We start from the raw sequence: 27,376 nt of genomic DNA, 5'->3' as shown, positions 1-27,376 counted from the left end.
ACGGATAACAAGTATGCAGACGCCATTTATTTGGTCCATAAGTACAGTATATTTGTTGTTTGAGTTTACAAAACATCAAATATAAATAACCTGAAACTGTAACAAATACACAAAAATTGGCTTCTTACACAGACATACCAGGCAGTACAAACTGAAAATTTGAGTAAATTAACATTGTTTTACATTAATATACAGTGCCAGGTAACATTTAAAAAACAAGTTTCAATGCATAGCACTTGACACTTATGTGATCTTTCAGGTAAGAGTATGAAAATGGTTAGATCTAGGCTAAAAATAACTCTTCTCCAGCCAAAAATAAAGGCATAATATTTATACCCAGGTCTCAGCGTTCCTACCCCACAGGTTCCCACTAGGCAATGACAGCTAAGGCTATTTACAGGAAGGCAGCATGCACGCGCTCCCGGCTCCTCCCGGCTCCTCCCGGCTCCGCTCAACAGGTCCCCAACACTACACTCCTTCCTACTCAATCAGCAACACAGTCTCTAACAGTCTCAGCAATGAATGCTTCTCACAGGAGCGGAACCAACGCCTCCGCAGCCCGTGCTTTCCCTCTACAAGAAAGGACAAAACCTTTGGTTCTGACCAGGGCAAGGGCGGCTCAGTCGGCTCAGTCTAACGCTATGACGTCATCAAGATCTTCGGCTTGTTCCAAGCGGGACCTCTTGGCACTGGCTCCCTCAGTCTCTTCCAGTTTCCGCTTGCGGGCTCTGTCGTCCTCGCTGCCGTCAGCGCTGTTTGAAGGCCCTTCTTCGTCGGAATCAACTATGAGCACATCATCTTGCTCTTGTGCTTATTTCGGAAAACAATGCAGAGTGGTGAAGTGTGGCTGATAGAGTGGCTCCCCCGGCCTCAGGCAACAGAAAGCTCGCTCCTCCACCCTCACTGGCCACCCTCAGGGAATGTGTCTCCAGTGTTTCGTGTGACAAGCATGTCTACTTTGAGGAGAAGGGTGCTACTGGGGAACCGACCCTGGGTAAATTCCTACTTTTTTCCAAGCAAAACAAAAAATGTGACTAGCAGGTAATTTAATGCATCATCATGCCTCCGAGTCTCCACTGAGAAGGGGAGGGGCACCCTAACAGAGGAGAGAGCGGCAACAGCAACAAGCCACTTACAACTGCCAGGGGCTGCTCTGAGCACTGTGCAAAACTCATCTAATCATCCCTACAAAGAAGACAACATCATTATCCCACTTTCACAGAGGAAACCCAGGGGCACAAAATGTGGCCAGGTTCCAAACTCCAAGACGCCCTCCCATACTTGTGCTCTTTAAAACCCATGTGCCAAAGTTAAAAACAGACCCACATCTCCCCTATACCACCTTCAAAACCCGCCACAGCAGAGGGTCGGGGTTACAATCCTTCAGCTGGGGGTAGGGAGAGCCGGCCAGCCAAGGGGGCCACGATCTACAGCCTCCAAGTTTACCCCTAAGTCCTCAGAGGACGCTACAGCCCAAAGCAAAAATTCTAAGGAACCAAAGGCAAGGAGCCAAGTAAGTGGAAACAGAGGTTACAAACTGCTAACCGGGGAGGTAAAGGTCCAGCCAGAGAGCAGAGAAGGCTCGGTATCTTCCAAGGTACCCAGTACCAGCAGCAGGACCCTGGGGTGGGTCTTAGGTGGGCTCTGCCTCCCGGAAGCCACACCCACCCTCCAAGCACCTGCTCAAAGACTGATTTGAGACTTCCAAATAAAACAGGCAGTTGGCAGCTTACACAGAACAGACTGTGAAGCCAGTTCAACTGGGGAGTCAGGAAACCATTCCTTCCCGCTCTAAGAATATCCCACAGCCTTAAAGGTCTCCGTGGTTCACAGAACTCAAAGCTCCATTTTACAATCAATTCCAAACTAACTCAGCGTTAGCATTTCATGCTCAACGCCCACCAAAGTACCAGCTTGTTTTAAACCCACTGGCTGGAGGTGGCTCACCTGTGGAGGTTGAAGGTTGGGCACCATCGTCACTGCCATTGGTGATGCTTTTGGCAGCATCTTCAGCTTGTTTGGGACCCACTTTTTCTGGGGCATCACCAACAACCTCAAATTCAACATCCTTTCCTAGATCTTCGCTGTAAGAGAAAGGCAGGCTGTGAGCCAGAGGGCAGGCCACACATGTCCACCTGCTAAAGGAACAGAGACTCCCACACTCAGGGTTCCACACTCAGGAGGGTCTCGTTTTCACAGAGCAGAGCTTTTCTAGATCAAATGGTAAAGGCTGCTTTGTCGTTCTTTGTGCCTCTAACGCAGAGAACTGGGCAGAAATTCTGCAGCCCAGCAACTCCAAGGCATCTTTCCCAGCTACCATACCCAAAGAGCCCCACTCGTTCCGTTTGTAAGCTAAATGGTATTCTGGGGACAGGGTTATGTGGTTTCTGGTTCCCCCACCTTTATAGCAACTCCCCACTTTCATGCACAAGTTCCAAAATAGGCAGGAGAGTGTGTCTGTCAGGTGAACAGAGGAGGTGCATTCTTCAAGGCATTCTCTCTGTTCTGAGACTTCAAACAAGGTAAGAGAGACAGGCACGAACTTTCACCCCGACGGTGCTCTCCTTCAGACAATGAGCACCAGGCTGCCACTGCCACCCAGCTGGTGCTCCAATGAGGCCAGCGTCAGCCACCGTTCGCAGCACCACAACGGCCTTTCATGTGGGGCTTCGGGACTCACGGGCGTTGAAAATGGGCTTCAACGGGGCTGCACAGCCAGCTCAGCAGGGAAGGGCACTCACTGGCTGCTCCTCCAGAGTGCTCTACCCCTAGCACCCGGACGGTGGCTCACAAACACCTTAGTTTCAGGGGACCCAATGCCATGTTCAGACACTGTATATACACGGTACCCAAACACACATGCATACGAAACATCTCCTCAGACACAAAGCCTTTGAGTACGGCTGTCAAAAGCCTCCAGTTTTTCATCCTCAAACTGTTTTGCTGTGTATCCCCGTATTTCTGAACCCTAACATTTTTCTGTAGGCACAGTCCTATGAACACAGTGGCCCAGTCAAGCACAGACCCTGTGCAGTTGTCTACTGCACTCCATTGTGCTCTGGAGAGCTCTGGTGTTTCTTACACCCCAGCACTAACAGTTCCTACCTATGAAGAATGTTGATCAGTAAAGTGTAGTCTTGAAGGAAGTCATCTGCTTGAAGCCGGCTGCCATTTCTAATTCCAAAATCAGACAACTTCTTGGGGTTATTAGCTGGATGTGAACAGAATGGAGATGCTTTAATTAGGCCTCCACACCGCAGACAGGTTAGTTCTTACGAAGCAAAATGCATCATGGTGGGACTGTGTCCGTCCAAAATTGGCCTGTCACACCCAGGAAAGTGACTGCATTTTGAACAGACAGCTTTGTACAAGTGCTAACAAGTTAAAATCAGTCTTTCACATGACTGCAACCCTAGCACTTGGGAGGTGGAGGAGAGACTCTAAAGGCCTTCCTTACGCCATCTAGAAGCCTGCCCACTCAGAGATCAGGGATGCACACTCTGTCAGAAAGACACAGCAAGGTGGAGAGGGAGAGGACTGTGGTAAAACATCTGATGTTAGTTAAGCGCTGCAGGCTGTGGTATTTACAGGCACAGCAAACTAAATGTGCTATTCAGGCGCTGAACACTCAAAGCAAACAGTTTTAAACCAGATCCCCAAACGGAAAGCCAACACACACATGACCTAATAGCTCCAATAACTTCTCTACAAGAAAAACTATTATCAACATGAATCTGTGTGTGTGTGTGTGTTTTCTTCTTTTAAATATAGGGTCTTACTCTGCAGACCAGGATGGCCTTGAACTCATGAAGAACCTTCTGCGCCTGCCTTCTGAGTGTTGTGATTAAGGCATGATGCCTGGCTGGCCTCAGATTTACCACACAGCCAAGTCTGGCCTTGAACCTCTGATCCTCCTGCTCCCCCTCTGAGGACTGGGACAGGTGTGCGCCACCACACACGGTTCATGTATGCCAAGTCAGCACTGTGCCAACTGGCTATATTCCTGTCCCTGACAGGAAATCTCAACAGTTACAGCTAGACAGCAGTTCAGTTATTCCCAACACTGGGGGTAGGGACAGGAAATAGCCAGCTACCAAGACCTTGCCACTCTTGATTAAAAAAAATAAGACTTTACACTCCCCAGTGTGGCTAACAGCCTGAATGAAGCCCACGCTCACCACCAACCTAGCGCTAGGGCCCATGATACAGACAGCATCCTTGGAATTGAACATAGGTATACAATGTATGAGCAGCCAATGTCTGTGCACTGGGATGCCGATGCCATGAAAGCCTTCAAATCCGGACAAACACCACCTTGCAGGGCCTCCACAAGCGCCACCACCGTGACTGCACCAGCAAGAGCACCAGCACACTAACACAGGCAACCCCCAGGAGCCCAGTTGTCCCTCCTTCAGGCAGACGCCCAGGCGAGGAGGAGCAGGCAGGCACCTTCTGTCTCTCCCTCTTCTGAAGATATCAGGATCGTTCCTTTCCCATCTTCTATTTGGACATCCGGTGCCACCATAGCGAACTTCTCTTTCACTATCTAAAAGAAGAAAAATTAAATATTAATTAATGCAGGTCATTAAAGACTGCAAGAAACCCTATATTACTTTTCTATACAGTTTTATTTTTTCGCTGGAGGGGGTTCAAGTTAGTCTCCAAAACTCACATAAGTACTGTGTGTCATATGCAGTGTGTTTGCACAAGCCCCACAGCACTCAGGTACAGTGCTGTGGGGATCCATTCAGCCATAGCTGAGTGGGGTACCAGCCCTTAGGGTGTGGTCTGGGTGTGGACTGAAGAGCAGAGAGAAGCATGCTCGCTCTTTTGTATGGTGGACGGAGATCTGATCAAAGCTTCCAGTGTCCCCAGGGAGGAGACCAAGGTGGCTCTCTAACCTTATTAACATTTGTGAGTGATTCCCCAATAAATAAGTGAATCTCTTTATTTTGTGGACTCAGTTACCCAAACAACCACTGTATAGACCATACAAAAGCTCTGGGGGGTGGAACTTGGACGTCAGGCTTGTCTCTCTGCTTCTAACAGGAGACCAAGGAGCTGCCCACATCCCACATGCGCACACAGTAGCAGAGCAGTCTGAGAACCTGGAGACACTCTCCTCGTTCTCCCTGAAGATTAGGCTCGGGCAGAGCACCTGACACATTTCCCCTCAGTCTCCATGTCAGCCCTGTCATGGTTAGACAAAACCCTCTCGGGTCCCAAACAGCATCTCCCCTTAACTTCCAAGATGCAATTTGAGTGATCCTACCTATTCCTAAACATGGAAGCGCTCTCCACAAGTGTAAGCCCCACATTCAGGAGTCCTTTTAGCTCCACAGCAAACACCAACTAACAACTACGCCACAGGAAAGCACTTTACACTTAACACTTCAACAAGTTACTACTGGGCCGGGCGCTAGTGCACGCCTTTAATCCCAGCACTCGGGAGGCAGAGACAGGCAAGCCTGGTCTACAGAGCGAGTTCCAGGATAGGTTCCAACACAATACAGAGAAACCCTGTCTCCAAAAAATACCATTTAAAAAAAAACAAGTTACTCCTGGGTCCTTGTTCTCAGAGAAACAGTGTGCCCAGCCTTAGTCAGCTGCTAGGCATGCAATCTGTTCACCTACAAAACAGTTTGTCAGAAGTGCCGACTTCACCCGCTGTCTGTCTGCTGCTCATCACAATGCAGACACCTCTGTCCATACTCCAGCCAATCACACCCACACCTTCTAGACAAAGACACATATCTGGAAGCACAGACAGAGGGGGCAGCGGGTCTGCACCAGGAAGCCACACAGGAGCAGTGCCATTTTACTGCATCCAGGGCTTTCTCTCCAGGGCACGCACGGATCTGAGGTAAGAGACACTGTAAAGGGTAAATTCCACCCCTCACTCACTTTTAAAAGGCAAACAGAACCAGTCCTTGCACTTGCCTTATCCTGTAAGGTGAGGACAGTCACCTTGTGGACATTCAGCCGCACGGTCACCTCTGGCTTGCTAGCACAAACGTAACAGTTGCTGTTGGGAGGGTCCAGTGCGCAGGGCACTAAGAGCTTCTTCCTTGGGTTTGGCTGTTTATTCAAAAAAATCTTCAAAGGAAAAAAAAAAAAAAAAAAAAAAACACAGGCAGAAACCAAAACCATGAGTTACCATTTTATAGATGAACTCAGAACCTTCCTCCCCACAGTCCAATGTCGGCTGTCGGCTGAGCTTCTCTGTGTAGCCCTGGCTGTCCTCAAACTCTGTGGACCAGGCTGGCCTCAAACTCAGAGATCCACCTGCTTTTGTCTCTCAGGTGCTGGGATTAAAGGCATTTTTAATTCTTTTATTACTTTATGTACATGGGGGCTCTGCCTACATACGCCCATACCCTCAGGGCAGAAGAGGACCTCATAAACCCTGGCACCGAAGTGACAGCTCGAAGATTTGATGTGGGTTATGCAAACAGAACCTAGGTCCTCTGGAAGAGCAGCCAGTGCTCTTAACTGATGAGCCAATGCTCTCCTCTCCAGCCCCCTTCACTCTGTGACTATAAGCTGGCACTGTGTCTAGGATCAATTAATTCTCAAAGAGAATCACAACAGTTCCCCCAGGCCAAAGAAAAGTCAGGCCACTATGCAGCACAGCCTCCACCTGTCGCTTTTCCCACAATGGATGCCAGGCACAGAGCAAGGCCGGAAGCAAGGGACAAGAGACTTGGGCCCCGGGGCTGCACTAGGAAAGAAAGTGATAGTAGCAACACATGACTGAAGCCAAGGCTATAACACGGCAGAGAGCATGCTTACTGTGCACAGAACCCAGCTTTGATGCCGGCATCCAACAAAAACGTCAGGATGACGGCTAAACAGTATGAACCTGCTTTGACATTTAAAAATTAAGCACACACACACACAAAAATTAAGCACAAACAATTGAAACACAGCCTTATAAACTATAAATAAAAAATAGATACTTCCATAAATTTAATAGCATTGTTTGGAATTCAATCTGAAAGCCACCGTGAAACATGGTTTTCAGTGAAAAAGTCATTATAAAAAAAATTCTGGGCGGTGGTGGCGCACACCTTTAATCCCAGCACTGGGGAGGCAGAGGCAGGCGGATCTCTGAGTTCGAGGCCAGCCTGGTCTCCAGAGCGAGTGCCAGGATAGGCTCCAAAGCTACACAGAGAAACCCTGTCTGGAAAGAAAGAAAAACAAAAACAAAACAAAACAAAAACAAACCCTAAAAAAATTCTTAGAAGTTAAAAACTCGGCAGCCCAAATTAAAAGTAAAGAAAAAATACTGAACGGAACTGGGAGTAGGGTGGGGGTGCACACACTCTCAGGAGCCTGTTCAAGTCATCCTCAGGTGCTTCAAGACCACTGTGCACTACACCAAACAGTCTCAAAATCCCAGCAATTCCTAGTTCAATCTCTGTGCTTCTTATAAAAGCACTCTTAGAAAGAGGCAGAGGTAGGTGGATCCCTGTGAGTTCAAGGCCAGCCTGGTCCATATAGTGAGTTCCAGGACAGCATAGTGAGGCACTATCTCAAAAGTCTAACAAAACATTACTCACGGTTCTACACTGGTCTATTTTTCCTGACAGAATCTTCAAACCTTCCAACACGATCAAGCCGGCGATCACTGCATTGGTGGTAGCGATAGCAGGAATGATATTCCCCGCCATTGCTAGAGGACAGAAAGAGACAAACACGCACACTTAGCTGTCCAAACAGAAGCCTCTGCATGGGTTTGTTAATGACACAACCAAAGTACAAACAACTTACATTTTATATCAAACCTGCTCTTCATATTCATGCTGAAAATGTGCATCCTGAGGTTAGCAGCCGAAGTGACGAAGTCCATTGCTGGTGGGTCGTCCTGTCAGTGACACAGATGACAATGACAACCGGTCACCTTCCACACACTACGCAGATGACAAGGCCTCGCCCAATCAAAGTCACTTCACTACACAGATGACAAGGCCTCGCCCAATCAAAGTCACTTCACTACCGTCACCTTCCACACAGTCACACTGACATATCTGTCATGTTAGGGGTGATCTGAACCAGAGGCTACACAGTGAGGCCTCACAGCTGAGAGTGGGGGGGAGGGGCTCATCTGGTCCTCTGGTCCAGGAAGATAATCTACCACACAACAACTGCCCCGAGTGCTGGGAGGGTTCCTGTTTGAACACACGCACTTGCGAAGTGGGAGGAGGCCCAGAGGTCGGGAAAGAGAACCTGCAGCCTGCAAAGACCAGGGTTCAGTTTCCAGCACCAACGTGCTGGTCACAGCATCTACAACTAGTCCAGACCACCGTCCTTGTGACCACTGTAGGTGCCACACGCAGCGCGCACACACACACACACACGTGTACAAGCACAGTCAGCACACTGTAGGCCACACGCAGAGCATCAAACGAAAAGGAAACACGCCTTAAAAGACCAAATGCAAATGCACTGAGGCTATATGCACAGCTGAGCACCGATTCCTTCCATCTCCCCTGAAGGAAGGAAGCTGCTCTGGCCACTGGCATACTGAGTGACCTGGCCTGAGTCTCTGGGGAATCCCATCAGAAAGGTCTTCCCAGAGGTGGCTGTGGACTCCAAGGCTGTAGGTCTCTCTAGATCCCACACGCAGGTTTTGAGGACAGGGTTTCTCTGTGTATCCCTGCCCTGGCACTTGGAGTGGACCAGGCTGGCCCGGAGACCTCAGACTTGCCTGGCAATCCCTCCCGAGTACCAAAATTAAGCAAGTGCACCACCTGGCCCAGCTTAGAGTGTCGGACCGTCTTCCCACAAGTAAAGATGAGGAGCCCAGAGGTAACTGCTGCCACTCAAATGAAGCAAAGGCTCCAAGAGCCTGGCCTCAGCTCACAGTGTGCCCAAATGCATTGCAGCAAAATGCTACTCCCCGGCCTCAGGGTCTCTACCTTAACTCTTGTTGCTTTGTTTGTTTGTGTTTTTGAGACAGGGTCTCACTACATATGCCTGTCTGTCCTGGAACTTACCATGTAGACCAGGCTGTCCTAGAACTCAGAAATCCAGCTGCCTCTGCCTCCCGAGCACTGGGACTAAAGGTATGAGTGATCATGTCTATTTCTGATAAGTTCTTGATCGAGATGCAGCTGTCTTGCTCTGTAAAATGCCTTTATTCTTTCTTTCTTTTTCTTTTTGCATGATAGGGTTTGTGTAGCCCTAGCTGTCTTGGAATTTGCTGTCCCTCCCCGCCCAGCTGCTGGGATTTAAGGCATGTGCCACTATGCCTGACTAGATAGATGCCTTTATTAAAAAAAAAAAAAAGATTGGGGGGCTGGAGAGAGGGCTCAGTGGTTGAGAGCACTGGCTGCTCTTCCAGAGGTCCTGAGTTCAATTCCCAGCACCCACATGGTGGCTCACAACCATCTGTAACGGAATCCAATGCCCTTTTTTGGTGTACATGAACATGGAGCACTCGTATATATATAAAATACATGAACAAAACCCTAAGCCACCGACTCTCATAGGAACCGGCTCCGACACTACAGTCAGTCAGTCATGAGGGCAGCAGTGCTCAGGGCCATGAGCTCCTTATTTGACCCCATTGAACAAACAGAAACTCTCCAAATCACTAGAATAACAACAAAGAAAATATTTTAAAACTTACCATTTATATCACATAAACCAAGAGACCAGTGTTTGTAAGAATTTCAAAAATCTAAACCCACCAGCTTTGTTTTAGATACCTGATTCAAGCAAAGCTTCAAACTTTGTGCATAGAGTTATCTGGGGATTCTAAAAGAGGCCAATCATTTTCCTTTCTTTGAGTCCCACAGCAAATCTTTCCTTTCCTTCCCATGAGGGGATGAAACCCAGGGCCCCATGCATGCCAGGCAAGTGAGCACCCCAGCAAAGAGCCACAGACACATCTCAGGTCTCACAGTAAAACTGTCGTTACAACTGCACCTTCCTGGGAAGGCAGCTCCGCTAGTTTGCAGAGCAGGCCTCCAGCAAGTGAGCTCTAGGTCACTTGACTATGCAAGTGTGATAGGGAGACAGCAAAGCCACCCCAACAACAGAGGGAACTGGAGGCTAGCTGGCATTAGAGACCCTGTCTCAAACTCAACAAAACCATGCTCACTCTGCAGCCCAGGATGGCCTCAAACATGGTGCCGGGAGTATAGGCGTGGCTCACGCCTGCCTTCCCTTCCCCAGACTTCTGAAACGCTGTCCACTTTAAGAGAAAGGCAACCTCAGAGCTAAGAGTGGCAGCAAATGCTCTCAACTGTTAGGGCTAGCCTGAGCCACACAATATAAGTACTTACCTAGCATGCGCAAGGGCCTAGGCTCAGCCCCTGGTGGAAATGCGTAGGCAGTTTTTAGTATTTTTAAGGTCAAATCAGTCCAAAACCAGAGGACTTTTACATCTATCTTTCTAACTCAAACAACCCACTGCGATAAACCATTTTCTAGTTAATATATCAAGCCTTAAGTGTGTTGCTACCAGTCAAAACAAAATTTTGTGATACTTAATCTTATGCACAGAAAAATCTATATTCAAACAACCACTGGAGAGAAAAGCATTCAAACAAAGTAAGCAACACCCCAAGTTGTTGGCTCTTCTACAGCACAGCAACAACTCAAGTGAGATGTGTGAGTGACCTACGTAAACCAGTGGCCTGGTTTTGTTCAAAACAAACCTTGTCCCAGATGAGCTCAGCGCCATCCCCCTTTTCTGCTAAATGGACCCTCAGGGTCTCGATGCTCTTGGAAAACAGACTTGCATAGCTCTTTACATCCAGAACCTGCTGGTCCTTCAAACCCAACTGGGCCTGGTTTTGTTGATCAGATGCATTGGCTTCTCCTAAAAATAAATAGGAATTTTTATTCAACACCTATCTTTCTTGTTCTTTTCAACAGATTCTGCTGTTGGCCATTAAGAGGTTACTAAAAGAAACAAATTCCATTTGACAGCTATCACTACAATTATGTGTGCAAGAAAACTGCTAAGCTGTGAACTATCTAAGTCCATGTCAGGATCTAATGGTATTTGTGGAACATTCAAGAATATAATGGCAGAGCTGGGGAGATGCTAGCACTTGAGAGAACTGGCTGCTCTTCCAGAGGAGCTGACACCCTCTTGCGGCCTTGGTGGGAAGCGCACTCGTGTGCACATAGCCATATCATTTAAGAGTAAATATAAAGGGTAAGTATCATACTTTGCCCGGCACAGTTAACACTCTGAAGCCAACCTGTCAGCCACGCTTCCATTTGCCCAACATTACACAATGTCACTGCTGAATGCCGCTATGTGCCGCTCCAGGATCTTTTAAATCAATCATGCTGCCAGCTGCAGCATAGTTCAGATAAAGGAACATAGCATGCCAGCGAGGTTAAGAGCACTGGCTGCGCTTCCAGAGGTCCTGAGTTCAATTCCCAGCAACCACACGGTGGCTCACAGCCATCCGTTATGAGATCTGGTGCCCTCTTGTGACATAGAGGCATACATGCAGGCAGAGTGCAATATAAATTAAATCTTTAATTTTTTTTTTTTTAAACTGTATTTCTTTTCCTTCCTTCCTTCCTTCCTTCCTTTTGTTTTTTCAAGACAGAGTTTCCCTGTGTAACTTTGGAGCCTGGCTTGGAACTAGCTTTTGTAGACCAGGCTGGCCTCGAACTCACAGAGATCCACCTGCCTCCTGAGTGAGTGCTGAGTCATCACCAGTGGCTAGCTGCACTGTTTACCTTGACTCTGCACTTCAGCCCAGTCCAGGGGAACTGGAGGTTTCCTCTTGCGCCAGAGTTTGTCCATTGTCAGCAGGTACCTAATATCATCTTTAAAAAGCTGAAATAAACAAACAAATCCCATGCATCATACAGAGCCCTAGTTCCTTAAACACAGATCAAATTTTGCGGATTTATTATAATTTTACCATGAAAGCTGGTTTAAAGGCATGGCACATGTAGGCAGAGTAACAATTTCCAACACTACAGTAAAAGTTCAAATATTCGGAAAACACAGGGCAACAGTGTTCTCAGCTCTGCTCGCCACCCAGACCCTCCCTCCCTACCTCCCCAACCATCTGCAACACCATGACACAAACTAAATGGCTGGATTAAACACATCAGCACCCTGTCTCGAAAAGCAAACAAAACCAAAACACACCAGCTCTACTTGAACGCAACAGTCTGTTAATAGTTTTTGAAATAATACATTTAGATAGAGGTTTTGTGCCCCATTTCTGCTCCTTTCATTTTGGGGTTGGGGTTAGTAAACATCTTAAAGTTATATAAAGTGTTAAGAAATTCTGCGATGGTTAGGAAGAGTTGCCCAGCGGTGGAGGCATACACCTTTAATCCCAGCACTCGGGAGTTCAAGGCCAGGCTGGTCTACAGAGTGAGTTCCAGGACAATCAAAGCCACACAGAGAAAGAAACCCTGTCTCCAACCTCCACCCTCTATCCCCCCACTAAAAACCCCAAACCAAAAACTCACTGGTTCACAAAGCTGATTTTTGGTGCTATGCACACTCTGGTTTGGTCAGTGCCCTATCTGGGGCAAACTGTATTATCTATGCCGCCCCTGGAATAGTATCTGTCACACAACACATTTGGACAAAACTTCACAAAGCTGTCTGTCCTCTGCCCGCCACGTGAACACCTCGGCGTATGTATACTCTACTAAATACTTTTTTTTTTTTTAAAGTAAACCTAGCTGAGACACTGTTCACCGGTAAAGCCTTGCTCATCAACGTGGAAGCCCTGGGGGCTGGAGCAATAGTTCAGGGTTAAGAGCGCTTGCTGGTTTTGCAGGACTGGGGTTCAGTTCCCAGCACCCGTGTGGTCGTTACGATCATCCATTACTCTAGTTCTCTTGGATCAGGCCCCCGTTTCTGAGGTGAGCACCAACATACACAAGGTACACATATACACATGCAGGCAAAACATTCATAAATTTTAACAGAGAGGGAGGTGAAAGCCTGACCAGGTCAGGGGGATGAGGGACAAGAAAGCAAGCCTAACCTTGGTGAAAAGTTTAACTGGGTCATATCCGGTTGACTTCGCCCATTCCTTAGTGGAGATACGCTTAATGTCTCCGTCTTCATTAGCCGCTCTGGCTCTGGCTTCAACTTCAGTTGGCTCCCCTACAAGACAAGCATGAAACTCCAGTGTACAATTAAGTTCTCACCTGAGGGAGAGAGTCACTCAATGGAAGGCAGTTGTGTGCAAGACATTCAGGGTTCCAGGACAGCAAACGATGACCAGTGTACTTCTTACTTCTGTTCACTTCAAAGGCATGTACCCCCACCGCCTGAAGTTTTGTTGTTGGTTTGTTTTTTCCAAGACAGGGAATCTCTGTGTTAACAGCCCTAGCTGTCCTGGAACTCACTCTGTAGACCAGGATGGCTCCGAACTCACAGAGATCCTTCTGCCTCTGCCTCCCGAGTGCTGGGATTAAAGGTGTGTGCCTCACCTGGAGTTGGTGGCGCACACCTTTAATTCCAGCACTGGGGAGGCAGAGGCAGGTGGATCTCTGAGTTTGAGACCAGCCTGGTCTCCAGAGCGAGTGCCAGGACAGCCTCCAAAGCCACACAGAGAAACCCTGTCTGGCAGGACAAACAAATTTCTTTGAAAAAACATGCAATGGCACAGTAAGCACGTTGATCTCCAGCACTAACAGCAACCACTGCTGCTCCTCAAGGCTCCACCATGTAAGCAACAGAGCAAAGGCTGCGGCTACTCACAGGCAGCTTCCGGGTCGGCCCTGTCAGGAGACACTTCTTGATCAGCATCTTCCTCTCCAAACAGCTGGCTGCAATTCCAGAACACTGAACATTTAGGTACAGGCATTTGGAACAAATGTGATTATTTTTCCACAAATATCTAACTTTCAAGAGTTTGCATGCTCAGGCTGGAGAGATAGCTCAGAGGTTAAGAGCACTGACTGCTCTTCCAGAGGTCCTGAGTTCAATTCCCAACAACCACCCATTATGAGATCTGGTGCCCTCTTCTGGTGTGCAGATAGATATGGAAGCAGAATGTTGTGTACATAATAAATAAATCTTTAAAAAAAAGAAAAAAGAGTTTGAATGCTTAGCAGGGATACAGTAAATAACTGATGACTCATAGTCTAAACACAATTCTACGAGTATCCCATTTGCTCAGGGCACCACGGCTGGATGAGATGTTCGACAATATCAGTTAGATTTCAAAGATTTCAAGATTCAAGTCTTCAGCAGAAACAGGCAAGCTGCTACCGCCTCCTCCTCTTTTTTTTTGAGACAGGGTTTCTCTGTGTAGCTTTGGAGCCTATCCTGGCACTCGATCTGTAGACCTGGCTGGTCTCGAACTCACAGAGATCCGCCTGCCTCTGCCTCCCGAGTGCTGGGATTAAAATAGAGCGCCACCAACGCCCAGCGCAAGCTTCCTTCTTAAAGAACATCAACACTAAAAAGATACTTACCAGGCACCTGCAGCTAGCTAGCCCACAGGCTCACATCTACTTCACACTCCCAAGGTCTCATTCTAGGGGGGGAAACTGCAGAGAAGGCAGCAGCTGCTTCTCCACACACTGGCTCAGGATCATTATAGATTCTATTAACATTTCTGTCTGTGGTGAAGATGTATTGCTGTGACTGGTGTAATAACAAGCTGAGGAGCAGTAGCTAGGCAGGAGGAGGCAAGAAAACGCTGGGAAGCAGCAACAGAGTCTGCAGGCAGACTCAAGAGGCAGTACAGAAATGAGGTAATGGCAGAATGTACATCAGTATAAATGGGTTAATTTAAGTTAGAAGAGCTAGTGGGACAAGTATAATTAAAAAGTCTCTGTTATTATTTGTGAGCTGGTGGTTCTGACAAGAAAATACTGCTACCTGCCAACCCACTTCTAAGACCTTTATAGTCTGCTGTGTCTTCTTTAACTGTAAACCATACATTTATTTTGCTATACAACAGTATTAGTAATTAGGATTAGAACAAAAGAACGTGCATTTGCCTTAGCCAGTTTACCAAACGAGCTCTTCTATGTGTCACAAAGCCTAACTGTAACCTCAACACCTGAGACTCACATGGAGGAAGGAGAAGCAGCCTGACTCCCACAAACCGGCCCCTGACCTTCATCTAAAGAGCATGGCATACACATGTCCACACCAAGTGTTACCTGGGTGGAACCTTTCACATTTCCCCACAAAGAAAACCCCACTCTGGCTATATGATCTAATCCCCAACAATGCTGTCAATGTAACACATCCCTCTAGACTGTCTGATTGGGTATTCCCTTGGGTGTGACATGTCCCCCCACGCTAGCCAGTCAAGTTAGTGTGTTTTATTGCTGTCAAGAGGGCAAACACTCCTGCCAATTGAGCTGCTTGCTCTATACCCCTTTGTGGAGGTTTTGCTGTTGTCAGCACCGGGCCTTACTATGCAGTGAACTCACTATGTACATGGGTTGGCTTTGAACCCAGAGATCTACATGCACCTACCTCTTGTCTACCTGTGTGCCACCTTGTCTGATTTTTACCAGTCATAACTTTATGATTTTAGAAACACATTTAGCTCCACACAACAGCCAGCATTTGAGTCACGGCATGTCTTTTGAGGAGTCTCAGATCAACTCTTGTGGAATATTACTTTAAGGTGTGTGAGTTTTGTCTATGCTGCACTTGTTTAACTCTGTGAAGCTGTGATTCTTTACCCGTCTAAATCACCTGATGGTCTAATAGAGCTGAACGGCCAACATCAAGGCAGGACAAAGGACAGGCGGGGATGGCAGGCAGAGAGAATAAATAGAAGAAATCTTTTCAGAGCAAGAGTGAAGAAAGTAAGACATATAGAAGCAAGAAAAGGAAAAAGCCCGGATCCAAAAGGTAAATGGGATAATTCCAGAAAAGCTGGCTAGAAATAAGCCAAATGCCCAAAGGCTGGGCATTTATAAGAAAGAACAGCTTCTGTATGTGTGGTTTATTTGGGATCTGGGTGGCAGGCACCGCCCCTCCCCCAAAAAACCAGTAAAGACAAAGAACCAAAAAAGAAAAGAGGGGAAAAAACAAACAAACAAACAAACAAAAACAACCCAAAACGACAACAAACTGTTTTCACTTTTAGTGCTTTTGACGTCTTAAAAAAAAAAAACTCATTTACTTTGATTTCATTTGCATTGGTGTTTTCCCTACCTGCATATTTGTGTGGGAGTTACATAGGGGCGTGAGCTTTATTTTGGTTTTGAGACAGGGTTCTCACTATGCAGTTCTATCTTTGAACTCCTCACGGGTAGGGCCCAGGCTGGCCTAAAGCTCAGAGATCTGTACGCCTCTAGAGTGCTGGGATTAGGGGGCTGGAGAGATGGCTCAGCAGGTAAGAGCACCGGCTGTTCTTCCAGAGGTCCTGAGTTCAATTCCCAGCAACCACATGGTGGCTCACAACCATCCGTTATGAGATCTAGTGCCTTCCCTGGCCTGCAGGGACACATGCAGACACTGTATAGAGTGCTGGGATTAACAGAAAAAAATCTAAATAAATGGACTGCATGTGTACCTGTGGAGGTTAGGACAGTGGATCCCTGGTAATAGTTACAGACCACAGCAACCCCAGCTTTTGGCAAGTGGGAGGATTATGAGTTCAAGGTCATCTTCAACTATGTGGCTGTTTCAGACCAGTCTGTGCTACAGAGGCCCTGTCTTCAGAGAAAAACAAAAGGACAGGAAGGAGGGAGTGAGGAGAACAAACTCTCCGGGACAGGATTCCCTGCTCCACCGTTGAGTGTGCAGTGGAGAAGAGGGAAAGCTCAGACTCCTCAGCAAGGCTACCAAGGCCAGCGCAGCAGTAACAGATGATGCCGAGAGCGTCTGCTGGACACGTGGGACACACAGCATGTTTCCCCCACTGTCTTCCTCTCAATACCCAGTGTCACGAGGAAAACACCAGACAAACCCCAACAGCAAGTCACACTGTGCCCACCTGCTGGCTCCTCAGAACCACTGGGGTCACCCAACACAGATGTCGGAGATGACAACACACGAGGTGTCCAAGACAGGATCCCAGAGCTGACAAAGGATATTATAGGAGCTAAGAAACACCAAGGAACTTTTTGTTTGGTTTTGTTTTTGGAGACAGGGTTTCTTTGTGTAGCTCTGGCTGTCGAACTCACTATGTAGACCAGGCTGGCCTTGAACTCAGATTAAACATGTGCACCACCACTGCCTAGCAGGAAACTTTCTAGTTACTAACGTTATCAGCATTGGTTCCTTGGTCTTGTGGTATATATTAAATTAATGTAAAACTCTAAAGGGGAAACTGGGTGGCATATGCCTTTAATCCCAGCACCCAGGAGGCAAAGGCAGGAGGATCTCTTTCCAGGACAGCCAGGGCTACGTAGGAGGGGCGGGGTATAATGGGGGTTTGCGCCCAGGAACCCTACTACTGTCTGGAAACGGTGTGTGTGTGTGTGTGTGTGTGTGTGTGTGTGTGTGTGTGTGAGAGAGAGAGAGAGAGAGAGAGAGAGAGAGAGAGAGAGAGAGAGAGATCTGTAGAACACCTCCTTATTTCAAGTACAGCCTTATTGCTGTCAATGCTGTGTTTCTTCATGAGTAACCTGTAGGCTTCCTTCTAACTACCATACCCAGGCATGCCACAAGCTCCAGGGTGGTGTCTTTCACTATTATTAGAGTTGGTGGTGGATGGTCACTGAACAGGGTAAGTGATCCTAACCAGGGAGGGCCTCAGGCATAACAGGCAAGTACCATGTCACTGAGTCACGCCCCAGTCCCACTAAGGATTTTAAATCTACTGTGATTTCTTCTTTAACCAATAGGTTATTTATAAGTATGGTTTCATATTTCCTAATATATACATTTATACAAACCTAGTTGCATGCCTGTGTCCAATACCAGACTAAACATCCAAAATTTCACCCACAGCATGCAAAGAATGTTGTCTGAGTTAAACCCAAAAAAAAACCACTACTGTCTCTTCACCATATTTAACCATTATAAATATAACCTTTTAAAGGCTATTTAAGTAGAAATGACCTCGTGTTCCATGATCGGCTCTGTCAACACGCCAGGGATACACCACTCTCTTACTTGAACAAATACTTTGCCCAGACGATGCAGTGAATTGGTTCAGAAGGTGTGTTCCGGATCGTGCAGCCAGGAAATGTCCTCTGCGTTGGCTTAGGATGACATTCGTAACACTCAGTCACACCCTACAAGGTCAGGGCACAGGACAGCAGTTACCCCACGATGGGTATAGGTAGTGCAACTGAAGACACGTCAGCCCCCCATTTACATTCCAACCCGGATTTATGTTATCAAGAAAAATGTAAACAATTAGCAATTGCAAAATCCTTAAGGTACACATAAAGAAGCCAGCCAGAGTCACAATACAATGGCTAAATGGAGTGACCACAGTCACAGCTGAGGTAGAACCAGTACACCCAACTCCCACAAGAGAGAGGCAAATCCACGAAAAAAGCATTGCAGCACAACACCAAGGCAGAGAATTACTTCTGATTTCACCAAATTACAAAAAACTATAGGGAGCCAGGGAGGGTAATGACGGCACACGCCTCTAATCCCAGCACTGGGGAGGCAGAGGAAGGCGGATCTCTGTGAGTTCCCCAGTCTACAGTGTGAGTTCCAGAACATCCAGGGCTACACAGAGAAACCCTGTCTCAAAAAACCAAAAGATCCCAGCACTCAGCCCGAGGCCAGCCAGGTCTACAGAGCAAGTTCCAGGACAGTCAGGGTTATACAGAGAAACCCTGTCTTTCCAGAAAGAAAAAGGGGAGAGGCCAAGATACCCCCAATGTGGGACCATCAGACGACTCCCTCTTTAGCTCAGCCTCAACCTCAGCCTTCACACAGGAGCAGAAGAAACAACCCAACAGTAATGGTTAAAGAATTAAACCCCACAGGAGCTGTTCTAAGTTGAAATGGCAGATTCAATATCTCCTCCATTAGGCTGCTATGCCCTCAACTTCCAACAAATGTCTGAATGAAGTCACTGACAGCTGCTGCCTTGATGCAGCAGACACTAGAAACCTTCACTACATTCTATGTGCACTGACAAGCAACCTCTGGAAAATGCACAGAATAAGCTTCCAAGACTAACAGTTAAAACAAAAGAGTACACTTGGTAACATAGATGCCCAGATAAAAAAACACCAGACAAATCTAATCATTTTAAGTATTTTTTAAAAAGTACTTTCTAACCTTTGAAGGGATTCTTCAAATGTAGCTTTTAATGTTACTTCCTGAAGAAGCTCAACACAGATCTGAAGAACACACTAATCAGTCCTGCCATTTTGTAAAACTAGGCTAATGCACACAGCCCAACTAGCTTCAGAAAACTGCTTAAAATATTTCACAACACAACCAACCAGTTTCCCTTCTCTTCAGATCTGTGTGTCGGGAAAAATGGACAGTAGTTAGGACTGGTTATTATCTCATTTCCACTACTGAACTAGACTCCCAAACCCAAAAGTTGCCCATTGATTTCTGACATTTATTTAGTTCCAGCATTATAGGGCACCATAGCACACGTGCGGAAGTGGAAATCAGAGGACAGCTTGTGCGAGTTTTCTCCTTCTAACACGTGGGCCCAATGAGCATCTCAGTGGCCCCAGAGTAACTTTTGATTTGTTTTGAGACAAGATCTCACCGTGTAGCCCTGGCTGGCCTTGAAATCAAATAGATCCTCCTGTCTCTTCTGCTTGCTGGGATTAAAGAGGGTGTGAGCCACCTTGCCTGGCCCATTTTAACTTTTGGAAGTACTACCTCCTATCATCTAACAGGATCCAAAGTCCCATGACTACTAAGAATTTTAAGTTTGTTACGTCAGTCTAAGGACTTTTGTTTGTTGGTTTTTGGTTTTTCAAGACAGGGTTTCTCTGTTTAGCTCTGGGTAGACCAGGCTGGTTTTGAACTCAGAGCTCTGTCTGCCTCCGCCTCCTGAGTGCTGGGATTAAAAGCATGTGCCACCAAGCCCAGCTAGGGCTGAGGGTTTTAACAGGTAAGTGAAATCAAACAAAGTGGCAGAGGCAAAGCTCTTCCTCAGGCTCTATGTGAGAGTGGGAGGTTTTCTGCGAACCCAGGGAATCAAGCATCACCCTGTCTTATATGGTCTCAAGTCGCTATACCTGGGATGCAGACCTGATTATACTCTACACACGCAAAGGTTCTTTACCTTCTTGATAGTGGTCACTTGTCCAAGATAACCAGCAGTTCCACTTTCAATGAGAGGCACGTCAGCTGCCAGACACATTCTATTTACATGGTTTCGGGCAGCTGAAAGAAAAACACTAGTTATAGCAAGAGTTTCTGATGACACCAAGTTCACCAAGTGAACAATTTCTTGCTTTCACTAAAGCACACAATGATTATGGTGAGGATAACACAACCACTTTGTCTGCAGCACAGGGCTACATCCTTGGCCAATGACATCAGGACACTCAGCAAATCAAAAAACTATGGAATTTGCATTGCAAATGTATGCATTCCAGAAAGACTCTTGGAAAGATTCCCAAGTGCCGGAGCTGCAGGTGTGGCCTGTCTGAGCTGCCAAGAGGCTCTAGGTCTGACTCAACGAAGTCCTGATGCCTCGGCATTTAAGAGCACTAGTTGTTCCTCAGCTAGCCCAGGACTCAATTCCCAGCACCTACAAGGTGGCTCACAACTGTCTGTAGCTCTAGTCCCAGGGTCTCCAGGCTCTTTGAGCACCAGGCCAGCATGTACATACAGACATACATGCAAAAAAGAAACAAAAAACAAAAAAAACCACCCGTTCACATAACGAAGAAACAAAAACATTAAGACAACACAGTGAGAGCTGGGCACACCGTTTCCTCCATCCCTCAACATCACTGCTCTATTAATTGTAATCCATGGCGGCGAGTGGAGGAACTGGGAAGTTTCAGGTCAGGAGACACAGACGGCACAGGTTAGGAGTCATTCAGGCTTTCAATGTCTTTCCCTGTTAGTAATTACTACACATACTTTGCAGCACTATATTTTTTTTCCTGAGACAGGGTCTCACTACATAGCCCCCCACTGGTCTGCAGCTTATAAACCAGGCTGGTCTTGAACTCACAAAGAGCCACCTGCCTCTGCCTCCCAAGAGCTGGGATTAAAGACATGGCTGACCTTTGCCTGGCTTTCCAGAAACAAATTTGTTACTCCTACAAGGACATGGTTTAGGATCCCGTGGTCCAGGTATAGCTGGCATAATTCTAGAACCATAGCCTGAATTGGGCCTGATGTACAGCCTGCATTCCAACCCTTGGGAGGCAGAACCAGGGTGGATCAGAAGAGTTCAAGATCGTCCTTCAAGTTGAAGGCCCCATCTCAACAGCAGAGCAGAACAAGGAGCACCTCACGGCCTCACTCACCCTAAGGCATTTCCGATCACCTGATGCTCTGGCCCATTCATTTGTGTTGTAAAGGGCCTGGGTGACACACCTCGGATTCCCAGTTCCGATGTCTATGCACAAATCAAGACGCACAGCAACTGCCTGTCACCAACCGCAGGCAGTCATGCTCTGCAGAATCTACAAATCCCTTCTATCTATACCTTCTGGTAGAATAACATAGTGTTAGGACAGCTAACTGTGCCCGAGGGGGTGTCATCAGTCCCAGAGAAAACAGCCATCAATGGACAGTGCTGACTCCTGAAATGCTAGCATTCCAGAAACTGAGGCAGGAGGACTGTCACTAGCTGAGGTCACCTGGGGGAAGAGTAACAGACTAGCTTGGGCAACAGACTGTCATCCCAAGCCCCACCTATTCTCATTTCCTTCTGGCTCTCTTAAGTTCTAATGCACACCTGAACACTAAATCTCTAGCCAGCTTTGACACGAGGCCGAGGAAATATCGAGACATGAGACATTAACAACACCTTACCTCTGTTATCTAACGCGTTCATAACCAATATAAACTGTCGAAAAAATTCCACGTTATAGTCTGGGCTGGAAAGCAAAACAAAAAGGTCACCAAAACTGGCCTCAAGTATGGTTTCTCAGTATAACAGAGTCCTGTGAAGTATAAATAACTAAAAATAACTGTTGGTGGGAAGTGTATGCAACAGACACAGGAAGGCTGGAATTTTCCTAACATGAGCACATTTTAAAGGAACTATTCTCAAATTTCTCCTTCTGACCAGCAGTCTATGGCACCAAGACAAACTCTTAAACTGGCAGAAAGCTGGCAAAACCTCACTAGTGCCCTGCCCCCCCCCCCTTCTCAGGGTAGCAAGTGCCTGGGAACATACAAGGAGCACATTCCCAAGATCTGCCAGGCCTGTGGTTTCACCTCCCATGGTCACGATCAGACTGGGTTCAGGCCCCTGGGGGCTCTGCTTTTAGCAGCACTGGGAAAGCAACAAGGGGTAAGCAGCAATAGGCAGGTCTACAGAGCAAACATCCAGAGAATTATATATAGCCCCAGAGACAAGTGCCTTGAGAAAGTGTACGGCTCTCTCTAACTCTAGTGCTTCACACAGGGACCACTTCCACCGCCAGTCACGCTCACGTGTGAGCGTGTGCTCTCACACTCACGGACCTTTGCTCTACCGCCCCCATAAGGAGACTTATCCATCATTACTGAGGTAAGTGCAGTCATTATACACAGCATCAGAGAGTCCTCAGGCATCAAAGGACAGTCGTTCCTGGGTTTCTGAGCAACGTTCCTCACTGACATTAAAACATCTCTTATCTAAATAATTCAAATGTAGGAGAACTGGCAAAAAAAAAAAAAAATGCCACTGCTGTGGGCACAGACTTATCAGTAAGGTTTCTAGAAGTTATCTCAAAAATGCAGCCTTCCAACAGGATGTGCCTACTTCATGATGCTGTCATGGTGAGCCTGGATGTTAGCCTGGGGGTGGAACTGGAGCACACTTTCTTTGGCAACCTGGGAAAACCAAGAGTAAATTACTGTGGAGACAAACACACGGTTACTTCACTTACTTATAGCATGGTGATCTATACGCAGACATGTGGTAACATTTCATTAAGGGCATACATAAATTTATACAATTAGTTCCCCCTACATGTGACCACCTCAGAGAAAATAGAAACCTCAGGCGTGGGGCTCTAACTCAGAGGTAGAGGATTTGCTTACCGTCAGCAGCACAAACGAAACAAAACTAACGTGCAATAATCAGTGTTATCCACTCAGTTAAGAGCCCAGGTTAGCCTGACTACACCTGTGGGGAAGGGGAGCGGTCAATGAGCAGCATGGGAGGGAAGGGACAGGCCAAAAACAAAAGGTCTTGACCCCACTGAGCCAGGAAACTATTCAAAGCAGCAGGGTCTTCTCCAGCTACAAAGGAGACGCCCCTGGGATGGAAAGGAGCCAAGCTACACACGAAGAGGGTACAAAAGACACCTCAAGTACAGCATTCAGGGACACGTCAGGGCTCTGGAGCCAAGGCTAAAGTGCGGGTGTGTGTGTGGGTGTGCGTGCGTGTGCGGGTGTGTGTGTGTGCGTGCGTGTGTGCGTGCGTGTGTGTGCGTGTGTGTGGGTGTGTGTGTGTGTGTGCGTGTGTGTGTGCGTGCGTGCGTGTGTGCGTGTGCGTGCGTGTGTGTGTCTGTGTGTGTGCGTGCGTGCGCGTGGGTGTGTGTGTGTCTCTGTGTGTGTGTGTGTGTAGTGTGTGTGTGTGAGTGTGTGTGTGGTGTGTGTGTAGTGTGTGTGTGGTGTGTGTGTGGGTGTGTGTGGGTGTGTGTAGTGTGTGTGAGTGTGTGTGTAGTGTGTGTGTGTATGTGTGTAGTGTGTGTGTGAGTGTGTGTGTAGTGTGTGTGTGAGTGCGTGCGTGTGTGTTCGGGTGTGTGTGTGCATGCGTGTGCGTGCGTGTCTGTGTGTGTGAGTGTGTGTGTGGGTGTGTGCGTGCGTGCGTGCGCGTGTCTCTGTGTGTGTGTCTGTGTCTGTGTGTCTGTGTGTGTAGTGTGTAGTGTGTGTGTGTGCGTGAGTGTGTGTGTCTGTGTCTGTGTGTGTGTGTAGTGTGTGTGTAGTGCGTGTGTGTGAGTGTGTGTGGTGTGTGTGTGTGTAGTGCGTGTGTGTGGTGTGTGTGTGTGTGTGTAGTGTGTGTGTAGTGCGTGTGTGTGTGTGAGTGAGTGTGTGTGGTGTGTGTGTGTGTGTATAGTGTGTGTGTAGTGTGTGTGTGGTGTGTGTGTAGTGTGTGTGGTGTGTGTGTGAGTGTGTGTGTGTAGTGTGTGTGTGTGAGTGTGTGTGTGGGGTGTGTGTGTGTGTGGTGTGTGTGTGAGTGTGTGTGTGAGTGTGTGTGTGAGTGTGTGTGTGTGTGTGTGTGTGTGTGAGTGTGTGTGTGTGTGTGTGTGTGTGAGTGTGTGTGTGAGTGTGTGTGTGAGTGTGTGTGTGTAGTGTGTGTGTGAGTGTGTGTGTGTGTAGTGTGTGTGTGGAGTGTGTGTGTGTGTGTAGTGTGTGTGGGGGTGGGTGTGGGGTGTGTGTAGTGTGTGTGTGTGTGTAGTGTGTGTGTAGTGTGTGTGTGGGGTGGGTGTGTGTGTGTGTGTGTGTAGTGTGTGTGTGTGTGTGAGTGTGTGTAGTGTGTGTGTGTGTAGTGTGTGTGGGGGTGTGGGTGTGTGTGTAGTGTGTGTGTGTAGTGTGTGTAGTGTGTGTGTGTGTGTGTGTAGTGTGTGTGTGTGTAGTGTGTGTGTGTAGTGTGTGTGTAGTGTGTGTGTGTGTGTGTGTGTGAGTGTGTGTGTGTGTGTGTGTGTGGTGTGTGTGTGTGTGTGTGAGTGTGTGTGTGTGTAGTGTGTGTGTGGTGTGTGTGTGTAGTGTGTGTGTAGTGTGTGTGTGAGTGTGTGTGTGGTGTGGTGTGTGTGGTGTGTGTGTGTGTGTGTGTGTAGTGTGTGTAGTGTTTGTGTGTGTAGTGTGTGTGGGGGTGTGGGTGTGGGTGTGTGTAGTGTGTGTGTAGTGTGTGTGTGTGGGTGTGTGTGTGTGTGTGTGTAGTGTGTGTGTGTAGTGTGTGTAGTGTGTGTGTGTGTAGTGTGTGTGGGGGTGTGGGTGTGTGTGTAGTGTGTGTGTGTGTGTGTGTGTAGTGTGTGTGTGTGTGTGTGTGTGTGGTGTGTGTGTGTAGTGTGTGTGTAGTGTGTGTAGTGTGTGTGTGTAGTGTGTGTGTGTGAGTGTGTGTGTGTGTGTGTGTGGTATGTGTGTGTGAGTGTGTGTGTGTGTAGTGTGTGTGTGAGTGTGTGTGTGTAGTGTGTGTGTGAGTGTGTGTGTGGTGTGGTGTGTGTGGTGTGTGTGTGTGTAGTGTGTGTAGTGTTTGTGTGTGTAGTGTGTGTGGGGGTTTGGGTGTGGGGGTGTGTGTAGTGTGTGTAGTGTGTGTGTAGTGTGTGTAGTGTGTGTGTGGGGTGTGTGTGTGTGTGTGTGTGTGTGTAGTGTGTGTGTGTGTGGTGTGTGTGTGTGTGTGTGTGTGTGTGTGTGAGTGTGTGTGTAGTGTGTGTAGTGTGTGTGTGTGTAGTGTGTGTGGGGGTGTGTGTGTGTGTAGTGTGTGTGTGTAGTGTGTGTGTAGTGTGTGTGTGTGTGTAGTGTGTGTGTGTGTAGTGTGTGTGTAGTGTGTGTGTGTGTAGTGTGTGTGTGTGTGTGTCGAAGGCTCAGGGGTTAACACATGTGCAGCCCCATCACCTGAGCTTAACCCCAGGACCCAGCTGTGCCCCATACAAAATAAATGAGATGCCAATCATGGACAAGAGAGAGAGCTGGCTTTCTCCCTCTGCAGGGAGCCCTGCAGGGTCAAAGGGCTCTAAACACGACAGTTACCTGGGCCTTCGATCTTCCCACGTGCTTCTTTTGAAACAGGAACTGCCTGTTGAGGTTGCTGACATCGATGGTGTCCAGATCAATCTACAAGTGCAGAGACCCAGGTAAATCATCCTCACACGGCTTCATACCCCAGAGCGTAGCAGCGGGGACGGAGCTTTTCTGTACAGGTCATATACCCCAGAGCGCATGGGAAGAAGAGGATCCCTGCCAAAGGCAAGCTCAAGTGCGCACCAGGGAGGGCTAACTAACCCTCCTTAGGGAATCCTTCAGAAAGCATAAACACTTTGGTTGACTTGTTTCCTTGGCTATCTGTGAGTTGTATGTCAGCCTGGTCTCTATAATGAGGTCCAGACCAGTCAAGGTCACATATTGAGACCCTGCCTCAAAATATAAGTAAGACAAGATAAAGGCAAAACAGAAGGCATTAAAGTGGCTGTCCTGCCAGCTGTAAGGACCTGGGTTCAATCCTCCAGAACCCACAACAAACAAGCTGAGCACAGTGGTAAGCTTTCAAAATCTCAGAGCCAGGGAGGTGGGGACAGGGTGATTCCTGGGACTCACAAGCCAGTCATAGTCTAGTAAATTTGGAGCGTTCCAGGGCAATGAGAGACCCTGTCTCAAAAATAGGTAGGCCCCAGGAACACACCCTAAGTAAATAAACATCCATCTGTCTGATTATTTATCTGAGTGTATTATAACTTACTGTGCCCTCAGGATTACTTGAGGAATATCAAAGAAAATTTCATACATATGGAGAAAAAAAACCCTCACATTTAAAATCTAACCTAGGGGCCAGGCAGTGGTGGCGCAGGCCTTTAACCCCAGCACTCAGGAGGCAGAGGCAGGCGGATCTCTGTGAATTTGAGGCCAGCCTGGTCTCCACAGAGTTCCAGGACAGACTCCAGAACTCCAAAGATACAGAGAAACCCTGTCTCAAAAGAAAAACGCCCGCAGCCCCCTACCCTCCCGCCAAAAAAAACGTAACCTAGGAGTTGTAGAGATGGCTCATTAGTCAAGAGCGCTGCCAGCTCTTGCATGGGACCCGGGGCTCAATTCTCAGCACCCACCCTGGTATCACCAGTTCCGGGGATCCAATGCCCCCTTCTGGCCTGTGAGGGCACCCGGCACAGACACACGTGCAGGCCAAAGGTTCAAACACATAAACTAAAGAAAAATCCTGAATAAACATAAAATTTAATCCTAAGAAAATAAGTACCAGCTAAGCGTCGTTTGCATTCCATTTCAATAAACTTACATGAGCAACAAACAAAACGTTCTCGTCCTGAAAGATGCCCACAGTTGGGACACTTACAAAACATACAAGCACTGAACACCCCATCTGCACTTCAAAGTTCACTGCAAAAAGCAAAGCAAGCCGGGCGGTGGTGGCGCACGCCTTGAGTCCCAGCACTCGGGAGGCAGAGGCAGGGGGATCTCTGTGAGTTCCAGCCAAGGCTACAAAGCTACACAGAGAAACCCTGTCTCGAAAAAAGGAGGGGAAAACCTAAACCAAAGAGAAGCAAGCAAAGGAGGATTCACTCTCGTCTACTGCGGACACTGCTCTGTCCACAGCGCGTGCGGCGTGGCAGCAGAGGGAGCGCGTGTGTGCGGGGACTGCTGCGAAGCCTGGCCGCGCAC

At 47.7% G+C, this 27,376-nt stretch overlaps 1 protein-coding gene across 2 annotated transcripts; it reads right to left on the bottom strand.

Moving 5' to 3' along the window:
- Positions 1 to 5: 5 nt before the first annotated feature.
- Uba2 (ubiquitin like modifier activating enzyme 2) lies at positions 6 to 25,819 on the bottom strand (the record flags this gene model as incomplete). 2 transcript variants are annotated; one of them, XM_035449350.1, is given in 17 exon segments in its annotated part: positions 670 to 810; positions 1,137 to 1,185; positions 1,948 to 2,084; positions 3,106 to 3,211; positions 4,450 to 4,546; positions 5,941 to 6,096; positions 7,563 to 7,675; positions 7,774 to 7,867; positions 10,668 to 10,831; positions 11,713 to 11,812; positions 12,990 to 13,111; positions 13,712 to 13,779; positions 18,047 to 18,168; positions 20,151 to 20,251; positions 21,863 to 21,927; positions 22,800 to 22,870; positions 25,736 to 25,819. In XM_035449350.1, coding segments are annotated over 16 exon segments (1,614 nt in total), but the record flags the coding sequence as incomplete, so codon positions are not given.
- Between the last annotated feature and the right edge of the window lie 1,557 nt (positions 25,820 to 27,376).

This window comes from Cricetulus griseus, chromosome 9 (assembly GCF_003668045.3).
Source record: "Cricetulus griseus strain 17A/GY chromosome 9, alternate assembly CriGri-PICRH-1.0, whole genome shotgun sequence".
In the NCBI taxonomy this organism is placed as follows: Eukaryota; Metazoa; Chordata; class Mammalia; order Rodentia; family Cricetidae; genus Cricetulus; species Cricetulus griseus.
Note: the sequence above shows the minus strand (reverse complement) of the source record. Positions and strands in the feature narration are given on the sequence as shown.